Source organism: Ochotona curzoniae, unplaced genomic scaffold (assembly GCF_017591425.1).
Source record: "Ochotona curzoniae isolate NIBS_2020 unplaced genomic scaffold, NIBS_Ocur_1.0 contig_43, whole genome shotgun sequence".
Classification (NCBI taxonomy): domain Eukaryota; kingdom Metazoa; phylum Chordata; class Mammalia; order Lagomorpha; family Ochotonidae; genus Ochotona; species Ochotona curzoniae.
This window is the reverse complement of record NW_024466218.1, coordinates 8,635,821-8,656,212: the sequence shown is the minus strand read 5'-3', so window position 1 is coordinate 8,656,212 and position 20,392 is coordinate 8,635,821. Positions and strand designations below refer to the sequence as shown.

The 20,392-nt window shown below is 41.1% G+C and overlaps 1 protein-coding gene and 1 pseudogene across 2 annotated transcripts in view; both read left to right on the top strand.

Annotated features, from left to right (window-relative positions):
- Positions 1-20,392, top strand: part of GAREM1 (GRB2 associated regulator of MAPK1 subtype 1) — a 195,067-nt gene that overhangs the window by 137,199 nt on the left and 37,476 nt on the right. For both annotated transcript variants that reach the window (XM_040984703.1, XM_040984704.1), the window contains exon 3: positions 19,176-19,306. In XM_040984703.1, coding sequence (XP_040840637.1) covers positions 19,176-19,306 — 131 coding nt within the window. The remainder of the gene's footprint in view (positions 1-19,175; positions 19,307-20,392) is intronic.
- On the top strand, positions 8,557-8,647 carry LOC121159756 (annotated as a pseudogene).

The window sequence follows — 20,392 nt, the reverse complement described above, 5'->3', positions numbered from 1 at the left end:
AACATACTGTGTGTAAACAAAAACTTTTAGAGATTTAATGCTATTTTTCTAGTTTTTTTATTTTATATTCAATAAGTTTAAAATATTTATCTATGTCAATGATTGTATAAAAATTTGTGGAAACCAGAAGCTTTTAGCAGATGCTGTGCTTCTGGTAATTTTTACTAGTGTATACTTGCTTTAACCTGCAACTCTTTATATTTCATTCTTTTAATGACTGAATCTCCTCAGGAAAAAAAAAAGTTCACCATATTGCTTTTAAAGCATGCTGCCTTTTCTGAACATTGTCTCATTTGATCTCTGCATATAACAGACTCAAGACATGGGTCTCCCCAACCTCATTTTGTATGTGAGAAAGCTGAAACCCAGTCAAATGTATGTATATACTAAGCAGCATCATGTATCCAAGGGGAGAGGCTGAGGTTCCAACCCTGGTCTGCCTGTTCCAAAGTTGGGCTCCTTGTCCACTGCTCACACTGTCCCTTCTTAGTGGGAACTAAATTAAGTAGCATCTCACCAAATGTGGATGTGTTCAACTTACACAAAAATAGTTGAATACTATATTGTGCCTTGCCTGCCAACAGCACAAGCTCAGACACTGCATATCCCCTCATAGTATCTGTTTGACAGTAACACTGTAAACAAAACTTTACCTCATTCATTTTCCAGTCATCCTTTCCTTGTCACATTATCTGGTTTTATGAGTTGGAATTTCTATGTGTTTTTTTTATTCCTGTTGCCTTCATTAAGTGCTGTAGTTCTTGAATATTATAGATTCTGGAGATGGCTTTCTTATTTCTCTGGCACTTTAAATTTTTTTTTCCTTTTTGAAAGAAGTAAAGTTTTGAAACATGAGAAACTTCTAAAAAATGAAAAAAAGAAAACCTGAACCTCTTAGTACAGTATCAGAACTCATAATTAATGACTCATTCCTTATTGTGCTTGTGAATTTCTGCTGGTGATTTCTGTTTATTTGGAGCCTGACACTGCATCAGAAATGAGAGCATTTCTTCCTTCCAAGGTGTCTCTGCCCCCTGAAGAAGTCACTGCTCTCTACAAGTACTTTTCCTCTCCAGCCTTGTTTATCCCATCAGACATCGCTGCCAGCAGCAGCCCTGTTTACATAACTGCCCTTGTTGGCGAGAGTATTGTACTGAGCACCCTCCTACACTTGCACCACAGCCTGTTTAACATGGAACAGGGTCAAAACCTGAAAGGCACTAGAGAATGCTCAATAAGCTAGAACAGTGCCGAGTGAAAGTGGAGGCATTTGGAGGAAAATGAGGTATTGGAGCAAGAACCAGGGGCATTTTGTCCACAAAGACTAAATGAAAGAAGAGAGAATAGTTCCTTTGTGAGGGGGTAGGAGAGAAAGCCATGCACTGGTCTGGGTATAGGACACAGGTATGTGTTTGCACACATGTTTGAACGCATGCTATTGATCAAAGATTTTCACAAAAATGAGGTTGCACCTACGTGGCTATTTGCTTCTCTGCTTTTTAATTTAAAAACCTTACAACAAAGAGTGGCTGCCTCTAAAGTAGAACCTTTTCATTTTACAGAGATTTTTCATTTTTGCTGCACTGTCATCAGATTCCTAACAAACAGAGGACTTTAGTGGCTGTTGTAGCTACAAATATGTTGGAATAATTCTATTTTAAATGTGAGATGTCTTAATTGAAATTCTCCATCACCAGCACTGGGTTAAGAAGGCAGCATTTGACTTGCTGTTTCCTTATCTCCATGTTTCCCAGGTCTGTAATTCCCAAGCAGTTAACAGTGAATTGCCCTGCAAGTCTTCTAGAGTTCTCTCTGCTCTCTTCCCTTCTTTTGGACTGTCTGCTGTGCTGTGTGTGACGAATTTAGAGTACTTTCTGACATCTCATGTTCTGGAAGAACTTTTGCAAGATTCATTTTAAAAAGAGCTAACAGCTTCTCCCCTTAAGTAAGAAAAAACAAACAGCACAATGATACTTCTTTTCAGTGATGACAAGTGTGTCTTCATGCCACATATTCAAGCCCTTATCAACTTACAGTGCTAAATCCTTTGTGTATGTTTAGTCAGCCTGATAAACCTGATGTGGGGAATGTATGTCCTGTAGAATTTGGAAGCAATCAGAGGTATGGAGAGAACAACTTTTCCACGTTTCATGGTAGGAGGAAAAGGCAGAATTTGAACTCCAGAAGAAAATGCACTAACTGATTTGCAAGATACGAACGCAAAACGACACTCAATGACTATTTACCAAATATAAAATTTTAGAGTTACCTTTATTTTTATTCAGACTTTATTTTTTAGATTCTCAGCAGAATTGCAAGGGGCCAACATTTCCAGTAGTAGGAACCAGCATGATGGCTAATCCTCCACCTACAGGTGTTAGCATCCCATCTGGGTGCCAGTTTGTGTCCCAGTTGTGTCTCTGCCTCTCCTTCTCTCTGTAATGTTGCCTTTCCAAAAAAAAGAAATCTAAAACAGGAAATTTCCAGGATACCCTCTGCTCCTTTGCATACAAAACCTATACTACCTCAGCATCTTCTACCAAAGCGGTGCATGTGTTGCCATTGATGACCCTATAGTGCTACTTCATTAGCACCCAAGGACTATATTTATATCAGGGTTCACTCTTGAGGTTGTTCATTCTGTTGGTTTGTCAACTGTATAATGACTTGTGTCCCCCTAATGGATTTCTGAGTTCCATATCTTCATTCCCTAGTCCCTTTTACTGTCAACAACCTCTGATCGCTTAGCTCTCTGCGCAGTGTTGCCTTTTCAAGGATGTCCTGTAGTTGAAACCATACAGTATTTCGCCTTCTCAAGTTGGCTTCTTTCGCTTATGAATTTAAGTGTCTCTCCTAGCTGGATTACTTGCTGTTTGTATCTTAAGAATTAGGAGAAAATAAATGTGTCCCTAACCCTTTATAGAAATGCAATGGAAGACCTGTGCAGTATGATTTTTTTTAATTATTATTTTTTGTGTCTTTTCTAGCTTTCAATGCACTGAGCCACATTGGTGTTAGAAAGAGAACCCTCCACCCACCTGCATTCTATGATGCTGTGTTTGCCCTACTGTACACCTCTAAGGAATCCCATGTCTCTCTGTCCATGGAGTTATAATCACTTCAGTTTTGGCACAGAGGTTAAAAACGAAACCTCTTATACTCGAGGCACTTTTTTTCCCTAATGAAAACCAAGCTTGAACAGCTGCTTGTGTTATTGTCTCTCCTCTGTGGTCCCACTGGTGTGTGGGAGTTGACTGTTAGCTGTGGAAAAAGGAGCAAAGAAGAAGCCAAGGATGGGGTCATGTTTCAATAGAGAAGGAAGGGTGGAATTTAACCTCCTTGAGTGTTTTTCCTCTCTCTCTCTCCACATTCTGGTCATGCAGCTTGACTTTGTTTTTTCTTTTTTTTCTTTTTCTTGTCATTTTTTAAATTTTCTTCTTAAATACATCCATAAGGCGTGGAAGAAAAGCATGTATTCTAAGAACCAGCATATTTAAAGCTCCTAGACCTCAACTTGAATTTTGCATGGTGTGTTTGTCTGCCTTGCTTTGTCCATTGGTGTTGGTGTGGTCTCCCTGGTGTGGTTGGTCTGGGTTGGAACTTAAATGTGGGTGTAGCATATTTTTTTGTGTGTTGGTTCCCATGCCCTTCCTTTTCATTAGTCTCCCTGTTTCTATATCTCCCATTCTCATTCTCTTTTCCCTGTTTCATATTTTTTAAGGTGCCTTTGTTTCATAGTGTATGACTTCCAGTTCTTTAAAGTTTTAACTTGGGCTGCTTTTTTTTTTCTGGTAAATAGGTCATTTTATAGCCCTTCAAAAAGACCTTGCCTCAAATAAACCTGCCTTTTGCATATTGGAACCATGTTTTAGCTGTCTTTAAATGTAGAGCTTTGATCTTTAATGGAAGGAGCTGCTGTAGTGCCAGGCATTGTACTGGACAGAATGGTGTATATTTCCAGTGACTCCACAGACAACCCTCTGTGCCTCAGTCACCCTAAGCGATATTTAAATGAAGATGTACTTTATCATTTGACCGATTTCCATAATCATTTTAGGGATTTAGGTGAAGCAACCTGGATAGTCCTTCAGACTAAACAAACAAAAAAATAATTCATTGCATGTATCATTGGTAAGTGGCTCTTCTTGGACATTTTTTTCCCGAGAATAGACATGACACAGCCAACTCCTCAACCCACTGATCTCTTCCTAAGAAGGGTGTTGGATGCAGCATGGTTAAAGGTGGATTTGGGATTTCTGGTTTTTGCTACTGGTGTACTCTGAGAAAGCAGATTCCTTGATTAATCCTGCAGACTGCAGTTTCTACCTCAGGAGACTCTCAGAGATACTCTGTACATCTCTGGATTTTTGAGAGGAATAACGCCAAAGGAGAGAGCTGCCCATTGTGCTAAGTCACTCCACAATGACTCTTGTCCATGGATAAGGCTCCTTCTCTTCCATTTGTCTTTCCAACTTTGACAATATCTCTTAAGAAGTAAGTTGTCAGGCCCGGCGCAATAACCTAGTGGCTAAAGTCCTTGCCTTGCATTCTCCAAGATCCCATATGGGTGCCAGTTCTAATCCTGGTGGCCCTGATTCCCATCCAGCTCTGAGCTTGTGGCCTGGGAAAGCAGGAGAGGATGGCCCAAAGCCATGGGATCCTGCAGCAGAGTAGGAGACCTGGAAGAGACTTCCAAGCTCTTCGCTTCGGATTGGCTTAGCTCCAGCCGTTGTGGCCACTTGGGGGTGAATCAACAATAAAAAATCTTCCCCTGTATCTCTCCTCCTCTCTGTATATCTGACTTTCCAATAAAAATAAAATAAATCTTTTTTAAAAAGTGACTTGTTTGCTATTATTTTCTCATCTAAGTCTTTCACAAAACTGATTCTGAGCCTGGCCTTCAGAGCCTGTTAGGACCCACCTTCCTTTGTAACCATTTCTTTCAGATTGAGTACATTTGTCAAACCAGTAGAAGCAGAAAGAACTTGGGTACACCCCGGTAGAGATGCACTGTCAACAGTGTAGGTATTGAATGAGCTTTCTTGTCATTATTAATTGAGCAGGACTTGGCTCCCCAAACCTATGTGGCTGTTTAAACCCAGAGTTTCCCCGAATGGTTGATGGATTAAGCGTGGAGACTTTGTTATAATTATCGCTTGTGAGAGTTGGAATTTGTGGAAAGTCTTCTATGTGATTGGTTGCTTGCACTCTGGATAGTTCTCGGAAGACAGTGAATTATGTAAGCCAACTACACCTGCTTTGTATGTCTGTTTCCTGGCTCACCATGATGGTTTCCCACACCTGCACCACTATTGCCAGCCTCTGTTGGAACCTAGAATAAAGGGCCACTTCATCTGTGAATTCATCTGTAAACTAGAATAAGCCTTTTTCTTCTAAAGAAGCTGCTCTCAGCTGTTCTAATTAAAGTAATGAAAAGCTGACTAGTAACTCCATAGTGTTTCACCAAAAGCTGTAAACACAGGCCTTCCCCTTCAGTCCATGGTTTCAGACTGGGGACGAATGAAGTGTCTCTGGTGCCTGCACTTCCCGCTTAAATTTCCTGAACATTTCTTAATCAACGCTCACACAATTGCAAATAGTGCCAGCTAGATCGTTGACATTATAAGCCCTTAGTAAAACCACACTTATGCCCTACCATTTCTCAGAAATGCAGAGCAGTCGTTGGCTTTGGTGAGATTTTTTTTGTCCGAAGCAACTGTTAAAAACCATTTAAAATTGGATATATTTTACCAATTTTTTTAAAATCCAGGTTTATTAACTTTAGAAATCAGCAGGTGCTGGAGCCATAAGGTTATTTTCTCTACCTTTTTATCACTCAACTTTCTTATTCCAGTAACTGCTTGCTAATTTTGCTTCTTCAGTGTAATGGTGGCATCTTCTCTTGATGACTATCCCTTTGTGGTTCCCTTCAGCCCACTCTTACCAGTAATCTATGATAAATAATCCTGTTCAGATTATCTTAAATTTAAATAGGATTAAATTTTAGTTTTTAGCAGCAATGTCAAGAACGCTTTCTAAAGTGAAAGTCAAGGCAATCCCTGGGGAGGCTAGTGAAAGTGAAGATGCTGTTGGGAATGCACAATAGCAGTGGAGAGTGAAGGAAACTGATTGACGAAGGAAAGTAGATGTAGTTGAGACGGACAGCAACTGTGAGAGATTAGGGAAGGGCAAAAGTCAAGAAAGGCCACTCTGGTTTCTTTTTTTTTTTTTAAGATTTATTTATTTTTATTGGAAAGTCAGATATACAGAGAGGAAAGTCTTCCATCCGATGGTTCACTCCCCAAGCAGCCACAACAACTGGAGCTGAGCCAATCTGAAGCCAGGAGCCCAGAGCTGCTTCTGGGTCTCCCACACGGTTGCAAGGTCCCAAGGCTTTGGGCTCTCCTCAACTGCTTTCCCAGGCCACAATCAGGGAGCTGGATGAGAAGCAAGGCTGCCGGGATTAGAACCGAAGCTCATTTGGGACCCCAGTGCTTTCAAGGCAAGGACTTTAGCACTAGGCTATTGTGCTGGGCCATCTGGTTTCTAATAAAAGTAGATGCTTAATTCAAAAAGTAGAAAGATGGTATGGGTATTGTGATAGTAAGCTGCTGCTTGGGACACAACACATCCCATATGGGTTCCTGGGATTGAGTCCCACCACTCCCTGCCTGTCCTACTTCCTGCTAATATACCTGGGAGGCAAGAGGAGAGGCTCAAGTCTTTGAGTCTTACCATTCATGTTGGAGACTAAGGTGGAATTCCAAACTCCTGGCCTTTGCCTGGCGCAACTCTAGATATTGTGGGTGTTTGGTGAATCAGTGCATAGGGATCCTTTTCTCTCTCTCTCTCTCATCTCTCTGGCTCTCTCTTATGCTTTCACTTTGCAATTCAAATACATTAAAAAATAAATAAATGTTTTTAGAAAAAAAATTTTTAAAAGATGGGATTTAGTTTAGCATGGTCAATGTTTGGATAATCACAGGAGAGATTTGGAGATAAGTAGTAGATATCAAGTATACCAAGGTGGCATTCTGGAAAGATCTGATTGGAGAGGAAGATTGATGTGTTGTCAACTTGTCCTTGTAGCCCAGACATTGGAGCAGGCCCCCAGGAGAGATGAGAGAGAAAAGAATAAAGTAGGAAGATAGTTAAACACAAAATTTTCAAAGACATACAAATGTTCTGTTTTTTGCACATACTGAGAAAAGAGCATTGAGCAGAGGTGAATTGTGCAAGTGGTAGGGAAGTGTTTGCATAAACTGAGTGGAACCAGATCAAGGAAGAACATGAAAGCCCAGGCAGAGGAGCCTGGACTTGGTGACTAGAGATGAAAGAACTATTATGTTTATGTATTTGTTCATTTTGTCTGAGTGAGGTGGGTTTCTGTTAAGGTGAATAATGGGATGGTGGAAGTGCAGAGATGGAAATGAGCTTGAAATCTGAAGTAGTGATGCCAGGGTAGCATGACAAGGACGTCAACCAGGAGGGTAGCAGTAAGTGCTGAGGGAAGAGTTCAGGCACAGAAAGGGCAAGATGTAGGGAAAAAGATGAAGGTAGCGCCAAGATTTCTACTATGTTGAACTATGTCCAAATCTAAGATCTGTTGAATTTCTGTCATGTTCACAACGAAATTTGCTTCCCCCAAATTCTAATCGTTCTAGGTAAGCAACTGGCCAAGTTGATACATAAAATGAACATAAATTTTCCATTTTCCAAAAACTGTGGAAACCATTTGCATGTCACAGAGTGGCTCATTGGTTAGAACACATTTTCCAGAATAATTAAGTTTTAAATCCAAATAGAACTAGTTTAAGTTCAAGGACGGAGTTTCAGAACTGAAACTAATAGTTGACCCTGTGTTTTATAAAAATCTTGTATGAAGGTAAATAGAAATACCCACTGATTATTTATTATGGAAGTCATTGTTTTTCAACTGATGATTTCTCTCTGCTCTTTGGCTAAGTTTCAGTTCTGTCTGGTTATTTACTGCTTGGAGTCACTGTACTAAGACTTGCTCCATGCCCTCATCAGGGGTTTCTTTGCCCATAACACCATTTGCATTTTCTTCTTCTCTCCCCAAAATCATAAAAAGTGACATAGGGACCAGATTGTAGAATAGGCGATGCCATATAATAGTATTTCAAGTTTGCCTTTCCACTTTTTAAAAATAGATGCATTTACTTAATTGAAAGGCAGAATTAGAGAAAAAGAGAGAGAAAAGAGAGATCTTCCATTCGCTGCTTCAATTCCCAAGTGGCCACAGCTGCCAAGGGCTTGCCTAGGCTGAAACCAGGCACTTCATATGAATCTCCCACATGGTTCAGAGGCCCAAGCATGTGGGCCTGCTTTTCCAAGCTCACTGGATCAGAAACAGAGCAGCCTGGACTTTCATGTGGGATGCCAGAATTGGTAGCAGTTTAACTTGCTGTACCACATACCGGACCCTAGCTTTTCAGTTATAAAACTTCAAGATTAGAAGAAATTTCAAGGATTGGTAATAAAATTCACAGGATAGAAAATATAAATTACAGAAGAAGTGACATCCTTTCCTCACAGAAGCCTGGGGCTGCCAAAAGCAGCTTCCTTGGTGGTGCACACAACTTGTTGCTTATGTGGATTGCCCTAGGTGACCTTGAAAACCAACCCTTTCCAGGGGCTCTCCATGCCTCTGACCTCATGTGGTTCCAGCTCTAGGCTTAGGAAAGTCCCCTTGGTACAGTAGCCACTGTTCATATTGGCCAACTCACTGTGTCCATCCACAATAAGCTGTAGAACAAGAAACACATGCCTGAGACCCTCTGGAGGGACAAAACCAAGTTCCCTGGCTAGCAAAAGATCTATATCTCAAAGAAATGGGGCCTTACTAAATTTAATGCGAATAAATTTAAAGACTGGGTGGTTGAGAAGTGGCTCATTCCAGATGGGTTGGACTCGGCCACACCCCTAGTCCTGCTGTGCTGGACAAGTGGTAGACTCTGCACCCAGAAAACCTTCCTCACTGTTCCCTCCTTAATCCTGCCAACTGATAATCCTACTCCCTACCAAATCAATATTTGTTTCCTTTATAGTGAAGAATCAAAAGCCCAGTGAAATATCACTTTCCACCTCTCAGATTAGCAGTGATTATTTTTTAAAGTTTTGACAGTAAATTGTTAGGAAAGGCATGAGGAAATGACATTGGTGGGAGTATTCATGGACACAAGCATACACTCACCTTGGCAATATCTATCCAGAATTAAAGGCATTTACCCTTGAACCAGCAATTACAACATCAGTGTGGCTTCAAAAGATTGAAATAAGTTAGTCCATCAATAGGGAACCAATAATTCAGCTATGGCATGTGTGTGTGATAGAATGCTGTGCAGCTCTTAAAAATGAGACCAATTTGCATGCACTGATTAAATAACTATAAACTGCGTAACTTTTTATTTTTAAAAAAATTGCATTATATATGTAGATTAGACAATCAGATAACACCTCTGGACATGTATGTAAAGTAATGATAGAGCTGCCTCCCCAAGGAGGCAGGAGAGTAAGATGAAGAGGAAAACACCTTTTTCTATGCCCTCTAACTCTACTAAACTGTTGGGAATCACAGTTATCAAATCTTCAGAACTCTATGTTACTCAAGAAAAAGAAACTAGGTAGCATTCACGGTATGAAAGGTTTATGTAAATGAGGATTCATGTATTTTTGGTGAAAGTGCACATTTCTATAAAAGTTTACAAAGGCACTCTCTTGATTGCTGCTATTCCAGTTAATAAAGTCTGTATTTTTTATGTGGAAATCCTACTTGTACATTTCAACTCTGTAGAGAGACTTCATATGCATGCCTGCATCAGATAGAAATACAAGTGTTGTTGATCTTGATTTCTACCCAAATGTGTATACCTCTTGAAAAACAGTGGCTAATTTGCTGTTCTTATCACATGAGAATGGCTCATTTCTTCACATGATGGTTTTAAGGTCCAGTTTTTGAGCTACTTAAGATGCATTTTGTGGCAGGTGATTGACCTAATACTTTTAGATTCCTGAAACATTTCAAAGTACCTAGAGATTTGAGTTCTTCTCAGCTCCTGAATTCAGCTACCTGCTAATGTGCTTTCTGGTAGGCAGCAAGAATCCCGCAAGTAGTTAAACCCTTACCACCCATTTGTGAGGCCTGGATTGAGTATCTGACTTCTAGATTCAGCTTGGCCATGCACTGGATGTTGCAGACATTTGGGGCGTGAACCAACCGAATGGAACACTTTCTGGCTCCCTTTTCTTCTTTATTCTCTACCTGTCTCCCTGCTCCCTCCCTCCAAAATAAATAAATATATGAATGAATGAATGAATAATAAAAATTTGTATATCTGGTTTTATAAAAATTAAATATATTATTTTTCATTTGCACATTCTTTGTTTAGGAAGCACTGGTGTCATACCTTGCATTGATAGTATGAGCTGGAGGACCAGACTGAGTAACTCCAGGATGCCCACTCCATCCACTTCAAGGCATTTTCAGTATTCAAGGATTCTCTTTTGTTAACCATTTTGCTTAGTTTATCCATCCTTCAGCTGCTTGGATGTTCTGACACCATGCTTGTTGCTCTTGCTTTATTTTCTATTTTATAACTTGGGATGACTTCTGCAATGTGCTTCTGCTCCTGGCAATGAAGAAGAATGCTGTTATACACCTGAGTTATCAACCCACAAGTGGACACTGCAGGAGAAGGTTCTCATTGCATTTCTCTTTATTGACACACATAAAGAGGGCCACGGGGCTAAAGGAAGGTGGATGGTACAGATAGAGCCGTAAAAGAGGATTTACCATGTGCCATGGTGTCAGCAGTGATGGGACCAGTGAAGCGTAACTCACAGAAAGCTCCATCTTTGCTAGTGACAGAGCTACGTCTGCACTGACTGCTGTGGTCTTAAACCTCCCAGCAAATAGCAAACTTGTTGAACCCGAATTCTACCATCTCCAATTCTCCCTGTCACTTCTGCACATCTCACTTTAGTTGCTCTGAGTAGTGAAATGTGCAGCTGTTTTTCACTTTTGACAAATGCTGTTCCTGTCGTAAATACAGGAGCGTGTGCTGTAGTAGAGGAGACCTTCTTCACCATTGAACAGGTGCTGGACACTTAGATCCAGAAGAGACTGTATGGAGCCTCTTAGCTATGCTTAGTGCTTATTCAGGGCAGGGTAAATCACTGCAGTTATCTTAAGGCGCATGCCCAGAAAATGAGAATTTTCTGGATGGAAGGTTTTTTTTAATCAACATTAATTATGAAATATGGTTTTAGAAATACATCGTGAGATATAGCCTCAATCTTTCCCTTTCAGAAATTCTTAAATGCATTTGAACTGTAATGGGTGAACATGACCTTGTTGCTGACTAGTTCCTGGGAGTTTCAGGAGCCTGCAGGTGGAACAGCTCTCATGACGGTAGACGTATCATGAAATCATCAAAGCTGTTGAAAGACAATGCAGTTTCCTCCCTCTTCAAGAACTGAGGCTGACAGTAACAGCTCAGAACAGATGTTTCCACCCTCTCCACCTGTTTTCATTTGGTGGCACAAAAGACTGTTATTCATGAAATGGTCTGTTAAAAAATTAGTTCCTCCATGTGGGGGTTGTGGGAATATGTGTTATGTAAATTGATTTTACTCTTGGCAAGGAGCTGTCTCTTAACTCTAGATTGTCTCTAAGGTCTGACTCCGAGGAGTTGGGAATTCGGGCCACAACAGTCACAGAAAACATGGTAACACGATAGCTCAGTGCCTTTTCCAGAGTACTCAAAGTTAATCTGAGAATGTCACGCCCTTTTGTGAAAGAATACAAGCTAAGTAAATGTTTACAGAGATTGGTCTTGCCAAGCATAGTGAGAAAATATAGGCATTCCTGTTTTCTGGTTATTTGCCTCATTCTTGAAATGCAAGTACGTGTCTACAACATATCCTTGTTGATTTTACACTCCCGTTAAAAGAAAACTGCCCTGCTAAGAAAAAACATGCAGGATGTAGTGGCGTGGTGAGCAAGAGACTCAGGTGTAATGTTTAGTAGTGTGGAAAGAAAATGACTGGTTATCACTTCTCATGTGCTGTTTCTCAGCTACTAGTGGGACAGTGATTGGTAGACTTAGTCTGATCGCAGATCTGACCTGTTGCCTATTTTTGTAAATAAAGTCAAATTGGAATGCATCTGCTCTCATTCATTTATGTGTTGTCTGTAGCTACTTGAATAGTTACAGTAGAGAGCATGTAGCCTAAAATATTTACAATAGAGGTTTACCATGCAACAAGAAGTCACATACATACTGTGACCCGGTGTTTACATGTTGCACTAGGTTGTGCGGTGCTGGTGTCGGCAGTGGCTGCAGCAGCAGTTTGGCTTCATGTCTTGCACTGTGTAGCTGGGAGAACCACCAAGAGGCCAGGAAACAGAACTTAGGTAGATTCAGTCTGTGAATGAATGTGAGGATGGTTTGTGTCAAATAGACAAAGGGTGTCTGCAGGAAGTGAATTCCAGTAGCCTCTCCATCACTGGATATCTCTCAGGTATTTGATTTGATCCATCATCTGGTAGACCTCAGCTGGTACTCGGACATGTCAACCTCTAAACAAAGACTGAATTAAAGAGATCTATGAAGAGCCCCTTTGTTGACAGGCCCAGAATGCCAGGGAGTAATTGGTCTGGAAACATTAATGGGATAGGGCAGACTGGGAACATGGGTGTAAACAGTGGATGGTAGTGGATGCTTATTATTCTAGGGATTCTGTTTCCATTTAGTTACAGTGCAGCCAAGAGGGGGTGTGTTAGATAAAATGCAAGGATCTTTTTCAGTCTAAAACCCTTTAATCTCTCCCTCTTTTTTTAGCTTACACATTTTTATGATGATTTGCATGGAATTAGTTCTTTGTTGATTAATGTTAGCTCTAATATCTTTCAAATTGTGTGTGTCTCCTGTGTCACATTTACTGTAATGTAATTCTTCAAGATTAGGGGCTGGGAGAGGGACACAGTTTAGTTATGTCCACAGTGGAGTCTTAGTAATAAACAAACATTCTGTGGCTGGATAAGAACAGTGTTACATTAAAAAGACATTTAATAGGTTTAGGTTATTTAGAGTTTAAAAGCATTTGTGCAATATAAGTAACAGAAAGTAGATATTTGGTTTTAGATAATTTAACATATCATAGGTGAATGTTTTTAATACAATACATGTGCACAGAAGCACAGTCTGGGGGAAACTATGAAAAAGAGGATATTCATTAAGCCATCCATATTTCAAACATTAAAATCGATAAAGGTTGCTTTACCTTTTAAATCTCATTCTCTCTTCTGTGTATCTTAAGTGCCCCATTGGTTCTAAAATCTTCCTGTCCAATGAGGTGACAAACACAAATGAACATGCAGATTAGTTACTGATGCCCTGGCCCTGCCTGCCTTTGGTCTACTTACCAAAATGTACTATTGTAGGATCCTGGACGCAATGAAAAAATCGCTTAAGAATACTTAACAGGCCCCATTGCAGTAGTCTAGTGGCTAAAGCCCTTGCCTTGCATATGCCAGGATCCCATATGGGCACTGCTTCTAATTCCAACAGTGCTGCTTCCCTTCTAGCTCCCTGATTGTGGCCTTGGAAAAGCAGTCAAGGATGGCCCAAACCCTTGGGACCCTGCACCTGGTTCCTGGCTTCAGATTAGCTCAGCTCGGCCATTGAAGCCACTTGGGGAATGAATCAGTGAATGGAAGATCTTCCATTCTGTCTCTCCTCCTCTCTGTATATCTGACTTTCCGATAAAAATAAATAAATCTTTAAAAAAAAAAAGAATGCTTAACAAAGGAGACTCAAGGATAAAAGAGGATAAAAGTGGTTCTACCAAGAATCCAAGACACCACTATTTGAATCAAAAGTTCAGCCATCCTTGCAGATAGGATATAAGGAGAATTATTATTTGGTCAGGAGCTATTGTGATTCTCCAGCATGGCTCTGTTGTCCTTTAAGGGCTTGAGCAGTGTCTACAATCACAGTTTCACAAGAATGCAAACCAACATGGTAACCTGTCCAACATGGTGACCTCTGACTGCATGTGGTAGGAAAAGTATAAAATGGTGCTCATCTGGATGACAATGGTCCATGAGGATAAGACTGGCACTTATATTATTCATGATGTTTTGATGAATTTATAGTGAATTCACTTAAATTACTTACTGCTGAAATTAATTTCAGCGCCCAGCATGTTAGCCTAGTGGCTCACGTCCTCACCTTGCACACACTGGGATCGCATATGAACACCGGTTCCTGTCCTAACTGCTCCATTTCACCTCCAGCACCTTGTTTGTACCATGGAAAGCAATGAAGCATGGTCCAAAGCCTCGGAACCCTGCACCCATGTGGTAGACCCACAGGAAGCCCATGGCTTTGGCTCAGCTCTGGCCATTGCAGCTGCTTGTGGTGTGAACCGGTACATGGAAAATCTGTATCTCATATATGTTTCTCCTTCTCTCTGTAAATCTGACTTTCTGGTAAAGATAAATAAATCTAACATAATTTCACTTCTTTCTCCCTTTTTAAAAACTGTGATTAGTAGAACATTTAACAGCATTAAGTGATTTGCACTATTTCTGTTAAACAAGACTAATATATAAAGTAATATCTGGTACATTAAAGAATAATGTTAGGACACACTAATGCATCTTTGGCCCACGTATGCATTTCTGAAGGGGTAGCAGAATTTTATAGGCATGTAGCTTTTAGATAATCCTTGGACTCAGAGATTTTAATATCTGCCAAATACCTAATGAGTGGCTGGCATATACTACCAACCACCTTATGAGTGGCTGGCATACATGCAGATCCCTATATCTTAGGAAAATTTTCTAAAATGTTAATCACAAATTTAACATAAATTCTGTCATATTCTTAAAGGTGATGTCATCTTTTTGTGAAACTCTACTTAGTTTTGTGATAGATGGCTTGAATTGTGTTCAGGTTCCAAATCTGCAATTTCCTTTCTTACTCATCTAACAAATTAGAAAATGCAAATAATCATTCCGATCATTAGAATTGCAGGAAAATACCTTGTGCCTCTCTCCTTGGATTCCAGAAATTCCAACCAAATAGACCTACAGATTTTAAAACCACTGTTGACTACTTTTGCCCCCAGTCGGTCCTATCATGATCCTGAAAGCTTGTCTGTTTTGTCTTGGGAAATAATTTCCAATGCTCATCTGAGCTACCCTTGACTTGAATTAATCCCTGGAAAGTTCTTCTTACGGTTTTGGATTCCAGGAGATATTTTAACTCAGCCACTCTCTTCTGCCTAGCTTTTGTGCTCACTCTTCTAGAGTAGAAAAAAAACTACTCCATCATAATCCAAAATGCATTGATCATACTATTTTTCTCAGTGTCCCTCTTCCTCCCACCCAAGATCTTGGGTCCCTCTTTACTCAGCCTGTTGTTCATAATCACTCCCTTGCACTTGCCTTTCCTTCACGCTTCTCACTTGTCATACTCATTTAGCAGTGTCACAGCCTTTATTGGGGTGCAGATCTCTGCCTATTTAGTGCTTGTCCCCGTGTGTCTGACCTTAGCTGGAGAGGCTCACAGCCCCACCCTCTGGTTTGCTTTGAATGCATTGAAACCTAGTGCGACCCAACCTGCCCTGTTATCCAGCCCACACACATACTGGTGGGTGCTGTTCTGTCTAGCCACCCCTGCCCCTGTCCTGGTTTTCATGCTTTCCAGTGGGAGCGGTAACCCAACAGGGAGGTGCCCACTATTTCCCTCCTAGACCACTCCCACTCCCGGATTATGCACTCTCCAGGTGGTACTGTGGTTTGACTTGACAGATTTAGCCCCCAGTGTCAGCCTCTGGCAGCTGATGCTGTGGCAAAGCCTAGCCAACCCTAACCTACCTGACACCTTCCTTCCAACTTCAGCTACAAATTTTCTAGTAATGAAAAGGACCCAGAGAGAAGCTGCCTAGACTGTCTCAAGGCTGCCCCTGCATTCCCATGTTAGATACATGCCCTTTGCCTGCTCAACAGCAATGCTCCAATAATTCCACCCCCCATCATCAGCCTCTCCCTATTGGTTGTTCCATCAACATCCATCATATTAAAGAGAACAAACATAACCTGAACTCCACTTCTACTTCCTGCCTGTAGCCACCATATCATGTCTCTTCCCTCTCTAGCAGAACTCCCCAAATATGTGATATTCATTCTTGTGATTCTTGATGTCTTCCTTTTCAGTCTCCTCTTTTTAAATTTTATTTGAGTGGCAGAGAGAGCCCTCCCCATCCACTGGTTCACTCCCCAAATGCCTGCCACAATGGAGGTTAGGCCAGGACCAAAGCTAAAAGCTAGGAATTCGGTCTAAGTCTCCCATGTGGGTAGAAGGAACCCATTCACTTGGGCTCAATCACCCTAAGTCCCAGGGTCTGTGTTGGCAGGCAGCTGAAAGCAGCAACTGAAGTATTAAATCTAGTCCAGGCATTCTAAAGTGCTACACTGGCATCTTCACCTCATTCTTTGGGCTCCCTGAAATGCTGGTCCATCAGGCTTCTAGAGCAGCCATTCCCCTGCTCTTATCAAAGCTCCTAGTTAAATACAAATTGTTAAATCACAGTTCTTAGTCCACATTGCAGTGTCCTATCTTGAGATCCCTCCGTTTCTTGAAGCATGCTGGCTTCAAGGATGCACACCCTTCTGGTTGACCTCATTCCCCTACTAGTCCATCTCTGTCTCCTTGGACATAACCCATAGAACTCTTCACTATCTTGTCTCAAACATGAGAGCATTGTCCTGGAAAGGGCATCGCTTCCTAAAAAAATATTTATTTGTTTGACAGGCGGACTTAAAGAAATGTTCCATCCAGTGCTTCACTCCCTAAATGGCCATAATAGCCAGAGCCGAACAACACTGAAGCCTGGTGCTAAGTCTTTGCCCGGGTCTCCCACATGAGTGCCGGGACCCAAGTATTTGAGTCATCTTGCTGCTTTCTCAGGTGCATTAGCAAGGAGCTGGATCAGAAGGAACTTGAACCAGCACTCATGGATGCTGCTGATGTCACTGATGGAAGCTGAGCCCACTTCACCACAATACGGGGTCCAGTGGGATGGCTTTAAATAGCATCAGTATATTGACGAGTTCCAACTGATCATTTCCAACCAGAGACCTGTCCTTGCTTCCCTGTTTGTATATCCATCTAAGAGCTTTTGAGCTTTCTCCATTTGTGCATCCAGTAGACATCTTAGATTAAACTCCTGATTTTCCCTCCATCCTTCAAGCCTGCACTGACTCGCTTCATGGGAACAGTTTCTTCAGTTGCTTGGAACACTTTTTCATGACTTCATGCCAATTGTCTCATACCTCCTCCCTGCTGTTCCTGCTTCTCTGTCTTGCACCTTTGCAATCTTCTCAACATAACCACCACAAGGATCCTCTGCGGCACCAGTGACGTCACGCTTTCTTCACTGAGTTGGAGAGCAGAGTTGCTATCAGCCTTGATGATCTGACCATCCTTTACCTCCCTGACAGCCTGTCTTCCCGATCGCCTGATATTCCTCATACAGCAGCCACCTTGGCAACAGGCCTAGCTGAGTCTCATAAGGAGACAGTTGCTTGTATTTACAATTTACGGTTCAGAGAACTCCATCCCCAGTTCCCGCTATGTCTCATTCTCACCTGCCTTCTCAGCAGCACCTGCTCTGGCCACCCTACATTCTCATCCTCCTGCTCTGTCCCATTTTTAGTGGCACCTGTCACCTTCTGACATGTGCACACTGCTCACTTCCTTACTGTGATTGCTGTATATATATATATATATATATATATATATATATACAGATCTCCTGTTGGGATATCTGGTCTACCTGATAGACACCAAAAGTGTGTGTGAGTGTATGAATAAGAATTGTCCAATTTCTGCCTAATGCTGGGTAGACATATGCTGAGATCTGCCTCCTGACAGCTTTTATGTTGCTGTAAACAGAATTCAGAAACTAAGTGCTAAGAAACCTTGTGTCCTTGACTTGATGGGCTCTTGTTCTAGACTGAATACAACTCCAGAATGTAGCAGCAGTGTCATAAATATTGATGTGGTGTAAACAACATAATAGATGCTTGACATTTTAAAGAATACATTCAAGTTCTTCACACGTCTTCCACATTGTGAATACTATGATACTATACACCACTCACATGAATTCCATCCACAGTAATGTAAGAGGGAAGGAGTATGGCACTCTCTCTACAGCCGGCCTCTCTGTTCGTTCTTCACGCTGTGCCTCAGCAGTGTCCAGCAGCTCTTGAACTCCTGATGTGATTCACACATCATTAAATTGTGTTCAGGTTCCAAAAGTATCAGGGTTTGTAACACAGTATTGAAATGACACCTACATCCCACATTACGGTGTCTGGCTTGAGTCCTGGCTATGCTGCTTCAAATGGCGCTTCCTACTCATGCTCATCCTAAGTGGCTGCAGGTCATGGCTCAAATATTTGGGTCTCAGCCACCCACATGAGAGACCCCGCGTTCCGATTTCTTGGCCTGTGGCTGATCCAGTCCTGACTGCTGCAGGCATCTAGGGGATGAACCAGCAAATGCAGGATCACTGTGTTTATCTCTGCCATGAATGTATATGTGTGCATCTCTCAAATGAAATAAATAAAAAATAAAGCCAAAAATATAAATTCTGTGAAAGTCAGGAATCTAGTATATTATGTTATTCTATTTACAAATTCCTAAGTGCTAACTTAAAAAAATAGTTCTGCTGGATTATTATTGAGGCCTTGCTTTTAGGTTATAATATATGCAGGTGTTACTACAACTGAATGACAATGCACTGTCAAAAACCATGAGCAGTGAAGCTTTCACTTTCAGGATCAAATGACAAGTAAGCATCCACATCAGTCTGATTTTGGCGTCTCTGATAAGAGCCTCAGAATATAAGCAAAAGGGGAAAAAACCCTGTTTTGATCTTTAAACTGATATCTAAACACACATATAATGTGTGCTGGTTTTACGAAGTCTGTTGCCATGCCAACTTTTAAAACAAGTGACGATGAACAAAAATCTAATTAAGAGGGTTGGCATGAACAAAGAGGATGCTGTCACCACAGTGACAGGTATTCAGCATAAACATTTCACATCTCTTCTGGTTATCCTGTGTTTTAGGGCAATTCAAGCTGCTGGAGCAAGACCGAGATATAAAGGAGCCCGTGCAATATTTCAACAGTGTGGAAGAGGTGGCTAAAGCGTTTCCTGAACGCGTATACGTCATGGAGGAAATAACATTCAACGTGAAGGTAGCTCTTCAAGAACTAAATATTTACCCTCTCTAAAGTCACTTAACTTCCAACTGTGTGTACACAGTAAGTGCACATCTGGGCTTCCCAGGAAAGTACCGTCTTCCTCATGAATTAGTGGGCAGAATTTCATGCATTGAAGAGCTGACCTCATTGCCTGACAGTGTACTGTATTTATTGGCATTATCTATTTTTTTTTTCAGTTCCTAATGTGTAACAGTTTTTTTGACCAAGTCCATAAAGCTGGCTGTTCCACTTGTAGGAGCAGCAGGCAAATGATGAAGTGAATACCAACAATATTTTTAAGAAGGGGTGGGGCAGTAAGGATAGAGGTATTCCAGAATGTACTCTGAGTTTAGCAATATCCATTCTTTACAGACTATCTATTTCAATACATGCAGAGATTAATGGATGTATAGAATCTTACCCAGAAAAAAACTAAAATGTATTTGCTGTACTTCATTTGTTTTGCATTTTTTTCTTTTTCTTAGTTCATACAGTTTAGTTGATACAGTTGGTACAGTTTAGTTGGAACTGGGGTCTCCGTTTTGCCTCCTCAAGTTCCCTCCCCTTCCCTCTCTTCTCCCCTCCAGTCTTACAATGGGTGTCTTTCATGAATTTTCATAAGTCTGTCATGCTGCCACGGGGGTGTCTCGCAATAATGTAGGAGATTGTCAGTCATTTCGTTGTGAGTCCATTCCTGTAGTGCATGTATGAGGACTTATTTCTCTCTGTTTCCAATGAACATATTAATTTCTGTTACATTTCCTTGATGTATCCCCTTGGGTACAACAAGTCCACCGTGGGGAGAAGAAAAAGAAAAAATATATATTACTCAGAGAAATGCTAAATTGTATTTGCTGTGCTTGATTTGTTTTGCATTCTTAAAAGACTGTGCATTCCCCATTGTACGTGTTAAGTGAGGTCCTTTGACAACCCCTGATATTGAGAAGGCACTGACTAGAGGAGCCATGCCACCAACTATTTCAGGCACCCAGACAGAAGCCAGTCCGATTGCTGAAAATCTCCTGCATTTTCTCCAGCAACATCCACTGACATACTAAAGCATTTTAGAAAGTGTTCATT